General features: G+C 41.1%; 1 protein-coding gene across 2 annotated transcripts in view; it reads left to right on the forward strand.

Moving 5' to 3' along the window:
• The window catches only part of lrp8 (low density lipoprotein receptor-related protein 8, apolipoprotein e receptor), a 172,102-nt gene that overhangs the window by 68,776 nt on the left and 84,863 nt on the right, over positions 1 to 18,463 (forward strand). For both annotated transcript variants that reach the window (XM_087170474.1, XM_087170473.1), the window contains exon 3: positions 12,896 to 13,018. In XM_087170474.1, the coding sequence (XP_087026600.1) occupies positions 12,896 to 13,018 (123 nt within the window). The remainder of the gene's footprint in view (positions 1 to 12,895; positions 13,019 to 18,463) is intronic.

Raw genomic sequence — 18,463 nt, forward strand, 5'->3', positions numbered from 1 at the left:
CACGAGAGGGGAATTACGAGGCTCACAGCGAGCATCGATTCATACAGCCAGCGGGAACGTTGTTTTGCTAGTCAAAGCCTTTTTCTGTTTTGTTTTTTGGGGGGGTGGGGTTGCTGAAACCTCGCCGCTTTCCACTTGTTAGTCAGTCGCTCACCAGAAAAGTAATCACAGAACAGAGTTTATGAATTTTTCTTTTGCCACTCGAGGGTGGCCGCTACACGACTGCGACAATTTGGGTTTGGAGGTGTGATTGCCACTGATTTTAATTGAATTGGTAGGATCATCAAGGTTATTAATAATTTTTGTTGATTATAAAAAATGAGTCGATAAATGGATTAACAACCGCATTTAGATGAACTTTTACAGTCGTCAGCACACATTTGTAGTTTTGAGAAGCTGGATTCAGTAGCCACCTCTCTTCATGCTGCCTTTCACAAAGCATGTTGAGTATAAGCGTACACACACACGGAGCACATATCACTGTGCATTGTGTGTGCTTGTGTGTCTGCTGGTTACAAAGAGGTTGGCCTAACTGAGGTTTCATATACTGTACATCCCCTCCCCCCATGCATCACACAGGTTTTATGGCCCCAGTGGGACATTTATGCTACAGTATATGTGTATGAGTAGGTGAGGTGTGTGTGTGTGTGTGTGTGTGTGTGTGTGTGTGTACACAGTGCAAGGAATCTCCTGATGTCTGGAGGCAGTTGTTGTGTTGAGGTCATTTTAATGTTCTTTTTTTACAACATAATTTTAGCATCTTCACGTCACTGTTGTGAGTTGGAAAGGAAAGGAAAGCTGTTCATGTATTTTTGTTTCTGGAGCTGCTTAATCATTTACATTATCCAACAGAATCTGTGCCACTGAGTACAGTCTCCAATAAAATCTAAAGATATTTATGATCCTACAGTGTGCATTCAGTGGACTGATTTGCCCCTTCAACTCCTCAGCTCTGTGCAGCCGCTTCCTGTTTTTTCTTTGCCCATGATGACATCAGTCAAACAGCATTGACAGCACCCTGGTGAATGCAGAGCCATATAGTCTTTGCATGCGGGGGGGGGGACTAAAGGATTGATGGCTGATATCATTAAAACGATGACCCTGTCTAGGAAAGTGAGTGTCTGATAGTCTGATGAGATTGGAGTGTCGGGGTGGGACATGGGGGAGGGGATGAGGCGTGTGTGTGTGTGTGCGCGCACGCTCAAGTGTGTATGGAAGTAACAGGGCTAGTGTTACTGTCAGAGTGTTTAATAAATCAATGCAGGTCAAGTCTGAGAGCCGGATGTCACCCAGATGGCCTGTTGTTAGGGGGATTTGTAGTGTGTGTGTGTGTCAGCTCCTACTCATGTGCAGTGGTAGTTTAGCAGCACTGAGGTTTTCTCTGTGCATATGTCACTTCTAATGAGAAGTAGTAAAGCAGATGGATATGACCTCATAGTCTCCAGACATCTTGAAAAATAATACCATCACACACACACACACACACACACACACACACACACACACACACACACACACACACACATGCCCATACAGTGTTATTGCACACCTATTAAAATGCCCCATGTGCCCCTCACACACACCACATGTGCCTTTTGCGGTCTGTTTTATCTAGTCTTAGTCTGTGGGTGTTGTTTGTAATGACCCTATTGAAACAGGTCTTAAAACAATCATGCTCAGCTAAATGCTAATAATTATGTTATTTTGCATCATTACATTCAATTTGGTAATAATTAATACAATTTTATAAATCTGAGTACAAAAAAATACAACATAATATCCAAAACTTCATGTAGAAAAAATGTTTTGCATTTCTTCTCAGTGGTTCTCTTTTTAAATATAGTTGCTGTTTATTCTAACTTGTGATGAAACCGTATGATTCAGTCCAGTCCTGCGGCAGTTTGGTTTGGACTGGATGTTGACGAGAGAGGTTTTCTATTTCTGGGAAAGTCCTATTTATAAAGTCCTATTATAACTGACAGCTATTTATATGGAAATGTTTTCTATCACAGGTGTAGGACAGCACCAGTTATGATTTCCCTATGAGGGACAGAATGAGTACGATGTGACAACCTGGATTGAAATGGTACTCGGATCATTTAAAAGTCTGACGCCATCATTTGAAGAACTGACCCGCTTCATGTAGTAAAAAAAACAAAACAAAAACCAGTCTGTCCGGTGTGTTTCTCCCTCTCCACTTCCTCCCACAATGGCCCCCTTTTTTTCCTTTTTTTTTTTTGAGCTGCTACTTAATTAGCAGTCTCTGAAGCTAACACGGCGCGGCGTACAAAGTGACTGCTCTCTGATCTCCGTGACGAGATATCCGCTCACCCTCACCACAACAAATACTCTCATGTTTGTTTGTCTCAGCTGCTAGATAAAAGCACTTCTAGGCACATGACATCCAAAAAGAGAAGGAGAGTAGGAGGAAAGAAAGAAAAGAAAGGAAATATGAAGAGGAAAGAAGACGAGGGAGGATTGTGTTGATAGGGGACAATCAATTTTGATTTCAAAATCGATTTTGATTTTTGGAGGAATTTCTCAAGTCTGTGTGTTGACAGCGGACTTGTGGACCCTGTCTTTGATCATCACCTATACGCCCTGTGTCTTTATTTCTTCTTTCTTCGTTTTCGTCGTCTTCTATTGTCATGCTTGTTCCCCTCCACTTCTAAGCTGCTTTGCAGAGCTGTAATACCTTGCTTATGTGAGGGGGAGTGAGGGTCGGGGACCCGGGATGTGACAGGATTTGGGAGGTCTTAGGCTTTGGCATGTGACCGATGCAGACGGCGTTATTCTGGGAGCTAAAATCCAGGGATCTGCGAAGAAGACAGAGCCAAGAGGACGATGGCATAACAATAACCAGTGTGATTTTTTTCTTTTTTTTTTCTTCAACCATCCAAATGAATAGAGGAATACAGTTTTTTACTAAACTGGCCAACTTCTGTATTAATGTAAACTTCACAGACATAAATCGTAGTCTGCAGAGCCCTTGCAGATGTTGTACTTAGTGTCACAGTAGAGGAATTTCAGACTTAATATCCAGAAGAAGCAAAAAGCTGAGAAATCATCACTCCAAGATGGTTCCATGCAAATTTAGCAAGGCTCAAGACTGGCGGCGTCGTGGAGTATCAGGTCATTTTATGTGCAGCATTTGATGCCTGTAGCACCCACTGGACCGATCACACGGGCTGCAGAAGAAGTCGGAGTACGGTGGCTGAGAATGTGCTAAAATTGCTACTTCTCTAGAGGTGTCACACACTGATTCTGTGAAAACCTAAACATTAGTTTTTCAGCCAGAGACAGGTTGAGTGAGGCTGAGTTCCAGGTGATGCCTTTCCTTGCTTTGCCTGTATTCAGTCATCTCTGAATAATGATCAGGTTGGTTCAATAGTGATGCACCTTCACGTGGTAGCAGGTAACAGGCGAAGGAAACGTCCACTAGGACAAACAGAAATTAAGCAATCATTTTAGAGCGCTAATATTTGGTCATGGAGTCAGGCAAACATGACTGACTCCGAGGGCATGCATTTAATTATTCTTGCCAGTGTTAGCAAAGAAAGAGCGGGCTGCAGGGTGAACTGGGTGTTTGAAATGTGTGTGTTTCCTGCACTGATTCTTTGTGTGTATGCATTTAAGTTTGCGCAATTAGGTAACGCTGTTTTGCCAGCGATTAGAAAGTTAATGGTAAAATAATTCAAAATGTATATCATTATTCCGCGCCACAGCCTCTTAATCCCCATCACAGCAAAGTGATTCATACAAAGGCTCTTCACATTTCTCTGAAAGCTGAGGAGACAGACAAAAGTGGTGCAATCTGTGTCGAAGAGATGAAGACCAGAGGTATGAACAGATTGATGAGCCCACACAGACACACTCAGGAGAAAGATGAACCTCTGTGAAGTAGTTTCATATGTTCAGCAGCGTTACCTTCACAAAGCGTCTCAGTTGCCTGGATATTATTTTGTACCGCTTTGGAGTCGGGCCTTTTGAAAACCTCTGGATATGAGTGCTGCAACACGCTGTGTTGCTTTGTTTTTGCACAATTCTTCATTTGTCAAATTAAAGGAAGCCATTTATTTCTCTAAAGCACGGCGGCACCTGCTTGTACCACCCTTCAAGTGGGTGGAAAGTGAAGGATTTCACTGTTGATAGACTGCTTTATTGGTCCCAGAGAGAGAGATTGTGTCATTATAGCAGTTGAGAACGTAGAATAAAAATGAAGAATATAGAACAAAAACCCCAGTTCACACAGGTATTTCAAGCTGTTTGTATAGGGCGGTAAAATAAACTCAGAAAAAACCCTTTAACATATAATGTACATTTGTTGTGAGGCATACAGCTATAAAAAAGTGCTAAACGGACATAATTTATTATTATATAGTTATTTATACTGTAATATCTTGGCATATTCTACATTAAAGGGTATGAATGAAGCCGCATGAACAAGGTACAGTGTGGCAGGAAGGTGTACAGTCTTATAACATGAGGTATAAAACATAGTAAAAACCAAAACAAAACAGTTTGAAACACAATGAAACAAACATGACAGTACAGTATAGGAAGTGTATAGTATATAAAGCCTATTATTTAATGCCCATAGTGAAGTTTCCATTCAGTCCACCACCCAAACATGCATTGAAAGTATGGACAAAGTCAGCTCTCTGGATCAGTTCATTCTCACTGAACATGAATATAAGTTATCAGGATCTCAGTTTTCATAAAGTTTGCCACCACCTCTTTCATCTTCAACACATTGAGCCCAGGGTGAATCCTCCCTCTCCACATGACGCAACTGTCAACCAGGTCTCTGTGCTCCGACTCCCGCTCGCCTCTGGTCCACCTCATCTATGATTCACTCGTGGTTTTGTCTCAAGAAATCGGGGAATCTACATCTTGCCTTATAGGCCTGACTCTGCCGTGTTCAGAGAGGAGATCATGAAATGCTAACAAGCGCCTTTGAACCTGTAGGTGGTATTTGATGTGCTGCGAGGAGCATAATATAAGTGTATTTGATCTGGCCAGCTGTCTGGACTGCCGGTCCATGAGTTTCCTTCACATCTCCAGCCTTTGTAGTGTGCGCACATCTGATTCTCACAACCATGTACACACACACACACACACACACACACACACACACACACCTACCTACCTACCTGTGAGCATGCATTCAAATGCAGGTGCAAATAAACATTCATAGAGTTTTGGCACCTTCGCTTTAAACTCAAATATATTTATTAAAGTACATACTCGTTCACCTCTGATGATGATCACTGATCCCAGCCACAGATTAGTTTCGATGGTCTGGCTTTCAAGAGTTTGGGAAACTTTATATTTGGCAGCTGTAAAAGTTCAGCTGCCCTTTCTGTTGCCCTTTTTATTTTCAATCAATCAGTGGGTGAATCATGTGTTCATTATTTCTTTGGTTCTCCGCTTTGTGGGTGGACTACACACACAGCCTGTAGGTATTGAAGTTAGCCGAATCAAAAAGTCAGAAAGTTTGAAAACGAAATGCTACATCACACTCCTCCCCACTGTCCATTACCTACAGTTAGTGTTATTTTCAGCTGCACTGTGCTCTTGTTGTATTATGGGCCCCTCTCCACAATATCTCTCTGTCTCCAAATAATTATTGGGAAACTGGACAGGCCTTTAATCTCCTCAAAAGACCAATATTATACTTGTCTACTTTTCTCCATCCCTCCCTCTGTTTGTTGCTCACGTTCAAACACACACACACACACACACATGATATTCATGAAGTGTTCCCCCACTCCCTCGTAGTTGTGTTTCAACCTCTGCTCACTGATTAACGGCCGCTTTCCCTCCACTGACACGCTTCGTTCTTTAGCTCTTTAGCCGATCACAACAATGTGGAAGACCATCTATTTCCTCTCCTCTTTCTCCCACAGTCTTGCTCTCTCTCTCTCTCTCTCTCTCTCTCTCTCTCTCCCTCTCCATCTCTCTCCATTGCCTCTTGCTCTCTCCTCGGTCTGTCTCAACATTTTTCTCCTTTTGCTCCTGTTACTCGCTTCCTCTTTCCCGCCTCCTCTTTAGAGTGAACAGCCGGAGACATGGTGTACTATTTTTTCTCCTCTTCTTTTCCGTGCTGTTTGTTTTTTAATGCATGATGTTTCAGGAAGTGTGTGTGTGCACAACACCTGGCTGTGCAGAGCCTACAGTCACAGTCTCCAGATTAACAGCTTTAACTTTAAAAGAAAAATTCTATATTGTGTCATTTAGACTTCAGTAGGGTTTCATGTAATTCTCAGAATAATGCAAATAAAAGTGAATGTAAAAAAGTAAAAGTGAATAAAAATAAATGAGCAAGAGGTTGTTTAAATCATTTTAAACACTCTATAGCATCATCTGACTTTGGTAGAATTTGGACTATTAAATGCTAATAGGTGAAAACACATACACACACATCCAGCATTAAGTGTGATGTAATGGTAATGAAAATACCCGAGCAGTGCAAGATGGTTACCGCAGCAGAGTCAGTTTGGGCTTTTCTCCATTTTCTCTCCTTGGTAGTGTGTTGACTTCTGACTGGGTTATTTTTAACCACATGTCTCTGGCTTACTGTAATCATATGCTGCGGTCAGGATGAATCTTGTTGTTTGTTCTGGGTAGAAGTTTGGTCAGAGTTGGTTTGGAAGGATTTTGGTTTGAATTAGTGAGATTTAGCAAACAGGAAAGTGCTATTTTGCTGAATTTCTGCATATTTTTTTTTTTTGATAGCTGAGTACCAACATTCAGGTGCATTTAGACAAAGATAGAGTCAAATACATGCGGGTAAACACATATTTTATTAAAGATACAAGCTCATGAATATTTTTGCATGTCACAAAGAGGAGGAGAGAAGAAAGAGATTACTTACAGGAACTTCCGATGATGATTCTCTGTCACTTGCACACATAAAGCTGCACAGAGGTGCGCTAAACACAAACAGCCGGTGTCTGTTGTTACAGCAAACACATCTACTGTCAGTCTGGGAACACATCCATTTGCTTTTGGGGGCCAATAAACACTCCGGCGGGGGATAGTAGTCTCGAACAGAGAAAGACATGGAAATTCTTTCTTTATCTGAATTCACACTGTCAAAATTAAAATTAAGCAGAGGTCCAAAAATGTAGTAAAAATACGTTGTCATTTATATCTGACAGTCTGATTGTGCCAGATCAAAAGCTTGTGAATGATGGATGCTTATTAGTTTTTTTTCTCTTGAGCTCAGAGCCTGAGCAGATTAAAAGGTGTCACTGTGTCTGACTGTGCTGTGGTAAATAATCTCTCTCCAGCACCGCTGTCTGCTTGCGGCCATTGTTATTGGAGCAAATCAACATTTCAGGGGCTGCAGTCAACAGATCCTAATTACAGGTGACACAGTTCCCTCAGTGATTATTGTGCTGTTGGATGTTTTATTTCCATTTCCCTTTCACTCCGTGCGTGTGTATGCATGTGTGTAATGGAGTGTGTAAATTGAATGAATTGGAGGAAGGCGCTGACCTTCACCTGTTCCCAGGTCAAACAATAGCGTCCCAAATCATGTTGTCAGGAGTGTGTGGGAAAGAATCCTAAGAGGTGTGTGTGTGTGTGTGTGTGTGTGTGTGTGTGTGTGTGTGTGTGTGTGTGTGTGTGTGTGTGTGTGGGGTGGGGGGGTGGAGTGGAGGCCATATGAGCATCACTAGGTCATCTTAGTCACTTATTGATCATGGTGGTCCTCGGAGCGTGACATTAGTTGAATGTCAGTGGAAGATTAACACAGTATGTCTATAGACAGCAGCACCAGCAGCCCATTTAATCCTGAATGTGTGTGTGGCGGCCCCGCCCACATGGTCACTCTCATGCATTACTTTAATGGTTTGACCCTGCATGACCCTGTAAAGGTCTGATATTCATGTAGAGACCGTAGGACTGATCATGCAAATTTTACAGTCGGTTAAAGTGTTGAGTGTGACACGTCCACTGATGTTAATTAATTAATATTTTTTCCCATAAGAATAAATGAATAAAGCAGTGGTTCCCAACCTTTTCCAACTCATAGCCCACTTGAAAATCTCAAAAATGTTGGTGGCCCGCATCCGACCCCGTAACAATATGGGGGCCAAATAATGCGCCCTCAGGGCACTTTTTATTTAAATGATAACGATCAAACATTCAGGACTGATCAGGAGGCAGGAGAATCTCAATTTTTCTTTTTTTGTTTGACGGGTGAGAGATCGTTTGTCGATTCACCATCTGTCTCTTGACTTTTTCCTTTTAATTCTTCTTGTTGCTAACCGGCTATTGATACTCCAGTTTTTGCCATCGATGTAATCTTTTCACGCGCAATCAAACTGAGATATCAAACGCACATACGACACAACACGCAAGTTCCTATCATTAGCTCGTCACAGTGATAGGCCTCAATAGGAGAAAAAAAAAAACACTACACTATATAGATGTGTGTGTGTGTGTGTGCGTTTTAATGATAACAGTTTTTCACCAAAATTGTACTGTTTGCAAATGATCTATTGGCCACTTGTAATACCTTAATGGCCCACAGGTTGAGAACCACTGGAGTAAAGAGAGTGAATGAGTAGAGCAAATGAACAAAATAAATCTTAGTACGAATAAATACCATTGTACATGTGTCGCTCAAAGAACAGTTCTGCACCCTGTGAATCATGAAGCTAGGAAATCCTTGGCTAAGGCGCAAGTGAAGTGGAGTGATGGATAAAATATGAGAATCTGACGGTCCAATGGAAAAGTGTACAAAGTTGAATCTGCTTGTGAGGAAGCTCGAGCTCTTCAGGTCTTTCTGTTACTTCACATGAATATTAATCACTTTCTTGGGATGGAGGACAAAAATAAAATAATGTGCTTCAACTCCAGAAGGATGGGTTGTGGGAAGGTAAAGGTGTGTGTGTGTGTGTGTGTGTGTGTGTGTGTGTGGATATGCACAGCATGCGCATCTGGTTGCCTATTGTTTGTCTCCTCCACAATCACTCTCACACCTCATAAGGCAGATTTAGGCTGTTCCATATGGATGACACTCACATATGACAGGACCTGCTGCATCAGAATGTAAATGGGAGCGGCTGTTTGTGTGCATCAGCAACTCTTGAAGAGAGAGCGAGAGAGAGAGAGGGAATCAGAAAATCTTTCTTGTGTGTGCAGATTTTTTCACATTTTATTTAGTTTATAAATATCAATATATGATCTCTCTATATATTCATCCACCATTTAGACTAGATCTACTTTTGAAATTTACCCATATTGTTGCTCTTCTCTTTCTCTCTGTAGCGTTTTTATGAATATAGCTCTTTTCATTCCTGGTGCCGGATCCTGTGCCTGTTGCAGCAGAAATATAAGTTTCATTGTAATGCTTATTTCATCATTATTAAAATGTTGTACCGTATATCTATGTGAGGGAAAATTTCCTTTGCTTAAAACTAGTCATTATTCATTCAGTATTCAAAAACCCAAATGACTGCACTCTCATAAATGTAACTCTCAGTTTTCAAGATGGATGATAACAGCTTTCCATAATATGCTTTATTGAAATGCTAACACTTTTACTTATAGTGTGGGGGGGGGGCATTTTTAAATGAAAGTCATCATACTCAACTTATGAGAGGTCTTTTTCTCTGCAGATGAATAAAATGTACTCATCATCATGTTCAAATAAACCTGTCCTTTAGTTGCTGTAAGTCGTTAAAGTGGGAAATTGTTGTGTGTGTGTGTGTGTGTGTGTGTTTTTTTTTTGTTTTTTTTTTAAATATCATCTATCCTGAGGTTAATAAAAAGAATGTTTTTATAGTCACAGTAGAAAAGGTAATCAATGCCTTTGGCTCCCAGAATAAAAGCAGCCTGTGGTTAATTGTAATATTTTAGTTAATTCTTTTGAGTGAAGATGGTCTGTGATTGAACATTTGATATGAAGGTGCAGGATGTCTGTTGTGATCTACAGTGGTATTGTGAATTTTACTGCCCTACTACTGGATACACTGTGTGTGGCTACAGCTGCCTCTGTTATCAGGCCGCAGGCAGAGATGGAGGGAAAGATGGAGGAAAAAAACAGGGAGGTTGGACAGGAAGAGATGTGATTTATGCTAACATGCTGGTAGGAGGAAAGGGGATTTATTCGGCCCTTTGTGAAGACTGATGTCATTACACCGGACCCCACCTCGACAACCTCTTTCCCACTTGACTTTCGTTTCTGTACCCCTGTTCCCTGTTCCGTCCCCTCTTTCTATTTACCTTTGTCTCTGGCTCTGACTACCTTGTAATCCCCAGGGACACACTTTTCATTTATTCTAGGCCTACACCTTCTTCAATACCATCTCACTCATGTCTTTAAGACTCCCTTTTTCTTTTTCCCTCTACTCAGAATCAATACTCTGCACCGGTGAGTACGTAAATGTGTGGTTGTCTCTATCTTTTCTTCGCTCTGCCTTACATTATCATCCATACAGATTAATTTAGATATACATTAAGAGAGTATTGATGCTCACAGCTGAGATGCTGTCAGTTCCTCTAGTATGTACTTCATTATTATGGCTCCCAATTGTGCCATCAGTCATTACGCTGCCTTGTACCACACACCAAAGAACGTCCAAGGCTACACACATAAACAACAAGCTAATATGATGGCTAGCTTTTCCCTTGCTAAACAGAATAGCACTGTGTAGAATACACAGTCTTATTCCAGGGTTGGAACAGTTCCTTTTGTATTAATGAGATTAATCATAGGGGATTGATTTTGTATTAAGATGTTTGTGAAAGTAAGATTATAATTCCCCACCAAATTGTATTCAAAATTTAAAAAAAAATATTTGAGAGTTAAAGGAATTGTTTGACTTAGTGGGGAATATGATTATTTGCTTTCTTACAGAGAGTTAGATCAGTAGTCCAGTAGTCCACATAATCCCCATAAAATTACAACACTTTTTTTTCACTTTTTTTTTGTATGGATTAAACAAACAAGATATAGTATGGTAGACAGTCAGCTTTAGAAGTGCAGGTAGGTGGATTGTTTTACCCTTGGATAGACACAGGTCAGCGGTTAACCCCCCTTTCCAGTCTTTATACAAAGCTAAGCTAACTTGCTGCTGTTCCTCAGCCTCATATTTCTAACTTCTCATGTAAATCTCAGCAAGAGAGCAAGTCAGCATATTTCCGCAAGAAAAAGTCAAACTATTCCTTCAAGTGTTAATTGCGTGTGTTTTTGTTATTGGTTTCATAAAACTGTGAATGACAGTTTGATGCCTAATCAGGAGCCCACACATCAGCTCTGTGCTCCACAGCAGTGACATGTGACACAATATAAACTGACAGAGGCTGCCTGGACTCTTCCTTGGTTTCATATTTATTTATTATTCTTATATATTAGAAATCCATCTCCCGCTGTAATTAAAGCACCACTGGCAGTAAGTGATGTAATCACAGGTGACTGGAGAATAGTGAGCTCTAGCAAATCATGTGCGATTCATTTTCACGGTCATCCGTCCAGCGCTTTAGCGTAGCACTCTGACGACCTACGTTCCCAGCTGGCTTGAACTATGGGCCGGTGAGGTGCTTTAACACGAGGCTCACGTGAAGGAAATGGAACAGCAGCAGTCGCAGTTACTTTCACTGCTCGTCAGAAGAAAATTACCACCAAACACACACACACACGGTTGTTCAAATACACACACATACACACACTTCCTTGCCATTTGTCAGCTGCCCCCTCTGTATATTTCATCATGGCGAGGCAAGGCATTGCTAACATGCCAGGCGAGTGCTTTCTCTTGTTCAGTGGCTCTCGCTGTCAAGGAGAAGGATTTTTTTGCCTCTCTCCGTGACAGACTCAAGTGCTTCAATTTTCCCCTGGCTTGGAGAAAGTGACTGCACAAAACATTTGGAGTCCGTGGGCTATCGGGAAACAGCAATACGCAGAGCCAGAGCCAGTTCTGCGAAGATCGTGCCGGACTCCGAAGGTGGATCATGGGTTAGTTAAAATGGAGCAGAGCCTCTGAGGCAGGTCAGGCAGGAAACCTGGCGAGCGCTACGCTGTTCACATGTGACACAGTTGATACACGGCGACATATATCCAACACGCCCTCACACAAAAAGAGGCTGTCAGTGCTCTGCTCAGTCAATCAGCTTTAAAGCAAACAGCTCAGATTGTAAACGCTGTTTCTCCTCCAAGGCAGCATCCACCTGTGAGTGGAGTCTTTCACCAGATTCATTCCTCAGACAGTACTGTAAATCTTAATGAGTCACATTTCACAAGTACATCTGCCAACCTATAAATCTGAAATTATGCAACTGGAGACTTTTTCTTCTATGCTGGATCTTTGTCGAGCGAAAAAAAAAGTTGTTGCACGCACACAGGTGGGTGCGACTCTCCCTCCTATGATCTCACCTACTTTACAGCCCTGATCCACTTAGTCAACCTCAAAGAACAGGCTCCAACAAAGGCTGTCCAATCAAACGTCTCCTCGTGTCTCCTATTACAACTTGCACTTGAACTCACCACCAAGACTCCAGCCTGCAACCAGCCACATCAAAACATTGCGTGCTGAAGGTTGAATTAAAATTGGACTGGATAATTGGTTTGAAGTTGGTGCTTGGGAATTACTCTTGACTTAAGTTAAATTTTAATTGCCTAGTCTTGTTGCTTTTGTTAAGTGGATTATCACATTTCTGACAAATCTCCCTAGTGCTTATTGCAGTAATGTTTTTGCACTCTGTACCCAGAGATCACTAGTCAGTTAGTTTTATTTTATTTTTATTTTTTTTTATTCAGCCATCACTTCCTGGATTGGAGGATTTTTTCTATTAAATACCTACTTCATATCTACTGTAACACTCTGTCACTGCTTTCACTTTCTTTGAGACTTAACATTGGATGTTTTCAATGTCTCCACAGCAAAGAAGACGTGTGCGACCACAGACTTCGCCTGTAAAAACGGACAGTGTGTTCCTGCTAGGTGGCGCTGTGATGGAGAGCCGGAGTGTGCAGACGGTTCAGACGAGGCTGATGCAATCTGCAGTAAGTACCTGTCCGGACACACACACAGACAAACACCGCCACACATGTAGACAAACAGCGCCGGAAAGGCAAAAATACAGAGATGGAGGGAAGGTTGTACACACACACACACACACACACACACACACATTTGACCTGTTTTCAAATACGTTAACAGCTTCTTATGTGTGTAGCTCAGTAGTGCACACTCGGGCATGTTTTTAATGAAATATATATACCAACATGACGTCATTGTTTTTGTCTTTACTATAGTCATCATTTGTTTTGTGTTGTTTGACCTACAGACACACACACACACACACACACACACACACACACACACACACCCTTTTCTTAGGCATAAAGCAGTCCCAAGGTTGCTCAGTCTCATTTTGCTGTGTTCCAGCTGCTGTGCCAACCTTCTCTTTCCTGCACACTGCCTCAGAAAATGGCTTTCAGTCGTTTTTATTGGCATCAGACGCAGGATATCCATACAGTGTATGATCAAGGTCACAGAGGATGGAAGAGTGAACAAAATATCTGGCGTGCTTTGAAAAGTGAGAATTAGAAATTAGAAAAGCATTCATGTCATGTGATGTGTGTAGGGTCACACATTACTTTTTAATCACTGATAGAAAGTTTTTTTTGTCAGTTTATACCAGTTAGGTTGCATAGCTGTTGCCCATCCTATAGAACTAGCAAGTGTTTGCTGCACATACTGACTGTAGGACAATGCAGGCATGATAGCGAAAACTACAGTGAAAAACTACAATGACCAATGTCTGTTTGTGTGCCTTGGATATTTCTCGTTGGATAGATGGAAAAAAAACAAACCTTGTACATAGTTTTTTGATCGTTTCACTGCCTTGTTAATCATATAAACTGAAGTGAATGATTTATCTGAGGCACTTTTGGAAAAAGAGCTACTGTGCATGTGATGAAATAATGCATGTGAGTCATGATCAGCCAGGAGATCTTTTTATCCATCACTGAAATACTGGAAAACATCAGCTTCCTTTTTTTTTTTTTTTTTTTTAAAGCACATGTCAGCATGTGCTGGTGTAATGATGAAAAATGGAACAAAGCCTGCAAACATGCCTTAACTGTTGCACTCCTGTTTACAAGGTTGGCAGGAGGTGAGGTCACTTGCTGTTGCATCATGAAAAATGGAACACTGCCCACTGTGATTAGTGGATTTTTTTTTTAATCAGCAGCAAGTCAGAGGTAACCCAGTGTTTACAGGTCGGGGATTGGACAGCAGAGGGGTGCAGTGAGTGTGAGGTGAGGTGCAGGGGTTTGTACAGCACGTCTGCGTTTTTATGGTGGGAAGAGAGGTTCAGAAACGCAAGAGATAAATCATGATGAGTCAATGTGGGAGAAGTCACGCTGTGATGAGCCGCTCTGCTTTGACGGTTTGTGTCTTTAGATAAATGAGTTTCATCAGATGGAATGAAATAAGTTCAGAATCAGGGCAGTTTTAATACCGTACAGTGTTTGGGTAAGTTGGTACAGAAAAAAGAAAAAAAGATCTAATTAAATGATCAGTAAAAAGCACCAAACACATGAGCAATTACTAAGGTGTAATACTGTATTCATAAAAAATTAATGACGCAAGAGGCTTTTTAGAAGCTTCCTGATTTGCAAGTTTCTGAACTTTTTCACTTTAGTTTTTGTAAAGTTTCAGGTTCACAGTAAGGAAGGGTTTACATGAGATACCAGAGCAGCTCAAAGAGAGCGTGGTCTGAAGGCTTTGAAAAAGTCAAGAGACTGTAGAGAAGAGAAGACTGGAGATATCAAATTTGATAAAATGTATATGCATATGTATAGCTCAAATATAGGTTTGGGAGAGAAGAGTATAGGAGGTTTGAATCCTGATGGATTTAGGTTTTCAGTGAGTTTCATGAAAGATGATTTTGGGAGAGATTACATCTTGAATATTATTAAAATTGCTGAATGTAACATACCAGATGGTAATCCATATCCAAGCTGCCAGAAGTACCTGGTTTTATGAAGGCCATGTTCATACCAACGATAGCATTGCGTAACAACAAAACAACCTTCTCACTCAGACCACCTTCCTTTTTCTGGGTCATTGTTGCGTCTGATGAGCATTCAGACTTAGTTTACATTTCATTTTCAAACCTGCACCTGCCCCAGAGACGGCGTGTGACGGAGTGTGTGATTGCTGGAGATGGTTTGAACGGGGGTTAGCTGTGATTGGAAGGGCTGGCAGAGATCTGAGGTGCTCTCATTAGGAATCAACAAAGTTATATGGTACTTTGTAAACACTACAAGTTGAGTTGAGACTGGCCAGCTCCTAAGGCAGGAGCAGAATACACACAGACTTATTTCACATGGATTCACATTTTAATTACACATATAATCAGTGTTTCCTCCAAAGATCAGTCTCGGAACAGAGCCGAACTCCTGGAGGTCAGTCTTCCCACTCCTGTGTAATCACACAACTTTCCATATGGCTGCGACTACAGGCCAGCTCCTATTTGCAATTTGTATTAAGATGATTTTTGAAGAGGTGATCAAAGAGCCCTTTGAAGTTTCTCAAAGTAATAAGTCTGATTGGGATGGGCCAAGGACATGTGTGTACGTGCACATGCCTATAAATGCTCTTGAGTGTGTGCACCAGCATACGTGTTTGTACAAAGCCAGAGAGTCAATGCTTGTGTTTAGTATTCATCACAAGGTGAATCTGTAAGTCATTTCATCAGATTAGAGGACTTGTGGTTAAGTCTCATTATGTCTAATCAAGGTCAGACGCTGTGAGAGCTTCCCTAACTTTCTCGGCCACATTGATCCTCACAGCTGTGTGCGTGTGCGTGTGTGCATGTGTGTGCTTGTGTGCATGCGGCAGAGTGAGTGTGTGCTTTTGCATCTGCGTGTTTTCATCAGAACACAGTAAATTAAAAGAATCATTTGAGTGGATGAATATGGAAAAAAAATCCTCTTTATATGCAGTTTTAATGCTTGACATTGATATTTATCACGATAAACTAAATTGTTTATGGATAATCCAGTGTGTTCAATTCCTGAAATTTCAGATTTCCAAAAGTTTAATGATTAGATATTACAGAGCTAGATACCTTAGTTTAAATCATGAAACACAGTTTTCTATCATCCCGCAGTAAATGGATAGGTTGTTTTGTGTTTTGATGATGAGGGTGGTGTGTAACATGTCTGCCCATATCTCCCATAGATGCAGTACAGTTCAGTGACTCCTAATACCTTGTATGAAAGCTTCTGCATTTGTTATATTTCTTCGCTCTTCTATTTAGCTTTTTCCACCAGTCTTTACAGCGTCATATCACCTAACTCAACCTCATTTAATGTGATCAGACAGCCATTTGTATTTAATATCACACATGGCTTCATCCTATACTTTATAAGTTCCTTGCTATGTCATCTCTCTAACAGCCTCCCGTCTTGTATCACATCCTCTTCTCTGTCCTGTTGGTCTCTTCCCTGTTACATGTCCTCCACTTTCTGATCTGAGTTCAGTTTAAGTAATGCCTTTGATTTCATTGATTTTCCTGGAAGGGAATCGATGGGCTGATCCTTGAGACCTCTGGTCGACTGCTGATTAACTATGGACCCCTGATGACGCCTCTGAAACCACACACACACACACGCACACACATACTCTGGCTCCTCAGGCGCTGTCTGTAATTACACATCTGAAAATGAATCTGGGCCTTGAGGGGATTGTGGAGAAAATGGTCAATCAGTAGAGTGATGGTTGATGGCATGAAAGAGTGGTCGTGTCTGCACACGATGTTCGGCCCTGATTTAAGTGCGAACAGGAATTTGTTAAAAATGTTCACATTTTTTAACCAGTTCCTTACAAACAGTCACACATGTTGGGCGGCTGCGGCTCAGGAGGTGGAACAGGTCGTCCCCTAATCAGAAGGTCGGTGGTTCGACCCCCGGTTCCTTCAGTCCTTTGGCAAGATCCCCAAATAGCCTCTGATGGCTGTTCCATCAGTGTATGGGTGTGATGTATGAATGTGTGAGTGAATGGGTGAATGTGTGTTGTAAGTATTGAGTGGTCGATAAGAGTAGAAAAGTGCTTTATAAGTGCAGTCCATTCACCATCTACACACACACACAGACAACAAAAGATATTTTCTATTTACAGTGACAAGTTTTTATTACTGTGTCGCTGAAAATGTATTTCACTTTCCTCGGTTTTATTCTCTTGAACCATAAACTTCATGGTTCACATGAAGCATCCTGATTCACATGACAATGAATCAGATTAAAGTTCATTAAAATTTCTTAAACTCCCTCATAGTAGTTTCTCCACTGAATAGTTCATTTTAAGGGTGCTTCTGATAACTAAATGCCAAAGAATTACACACAATTATCCATTTAATAAAACAAAATGACTCATCATAGACCACCGCTGGGTCATCTGTATATTTTCACATAGCTATTGAATTTACATAATGTGCTACGCTGTGGGGAGCCCGTGTTCATAATCCATGTACCAGACATCAAAGCTGTGATTTTCTGGGGTCTAGACATTACAAAGTCAGCGTCCATCAGCAAGATCCTGCAGTTTGACAGTCACTGCTGATTAGACTCTCTGAAGCACTATTTAAACTCCTTCTTTATGTGTGTACACTTTCAGCTCTGCGGCTGCATATCTACACTCCAGGGATTAAAGTGAGCCCTTCTCACCACCCAAGTGTCCCTGTATAGATAAAGGCTATTGAACTGCATCATCAGACACTCTGCCAACCTCACTTAGCCGCATATTGGAGCAACATGTAACACTCTCTCTACACTCCCCCGCCAGTCCAAGTGATGCTTCAAAACTTTGAATATATAGTGAAAACTGTTTGAGTGTTTAAGCTTTGTATTATTTGCAGGATATAGAGGATATTTTATATTCATACCATAAAAGTCTTGTATCATCAACGAAAGTAATCGTATCATTACAAGTCTACTCAGACGTATTTCACACTTGGAGGCATGCTGATAAAGGCTGTAGAGAAAAGCCTCCAAATTCATTGTGAAACATAAGGGGAGGGGGAAAAAAAAAAAAACCACAAATGAGAGGTTTGATAACTTTAGAAGCCAAGTAATCTCACGTAACACATCACAGTAGAGAAGCATAGTGAGATAAAACAGAGAAACCAACAGTCTTACTGTTCTGTTTGATTTTGATGTAGTGATATCAAAGCATTTTATGTTTTTCATTTGATTACAAGAAAAAAAGCCAATTTGGTTCTTTAATATGAAGGCTGCTAATTGTTTCATTGATGTTAAAAACATAACTCTGTTCTCTTTCAGTGCAGGGCTCTGAACTCAGCACCTTTACACTCTTGTAGCGTTAACGCTATATTTAATGATTTACTCTCGTTGAAATGGGGCACCAGTCCTCTAGGAGGACAACAATGAATTACTTCATTGCCAAATTTATCAATCTCATATCGGAAGCCATGACTT

The sequence above is a fragment of the Seriola lalandi genome, unplaced genomic scaffold, assembly GCF_002814215.2.
Source record: "Seriola lalandi dorsalis isolate HSWRI2012SDOR001 ecotype SW California unplaced genomic scaffold, Sedor1 jcf7180002054949, whole genome shotgun sequence".
In the NCBI taxonomy this organism is placed as follows: domain Eukaryota; kingdom Metazoa; phylum Chordata; class Actinopteri; order Carangiformes; family Carangidae; genus Seriola; species Seriola lalandi.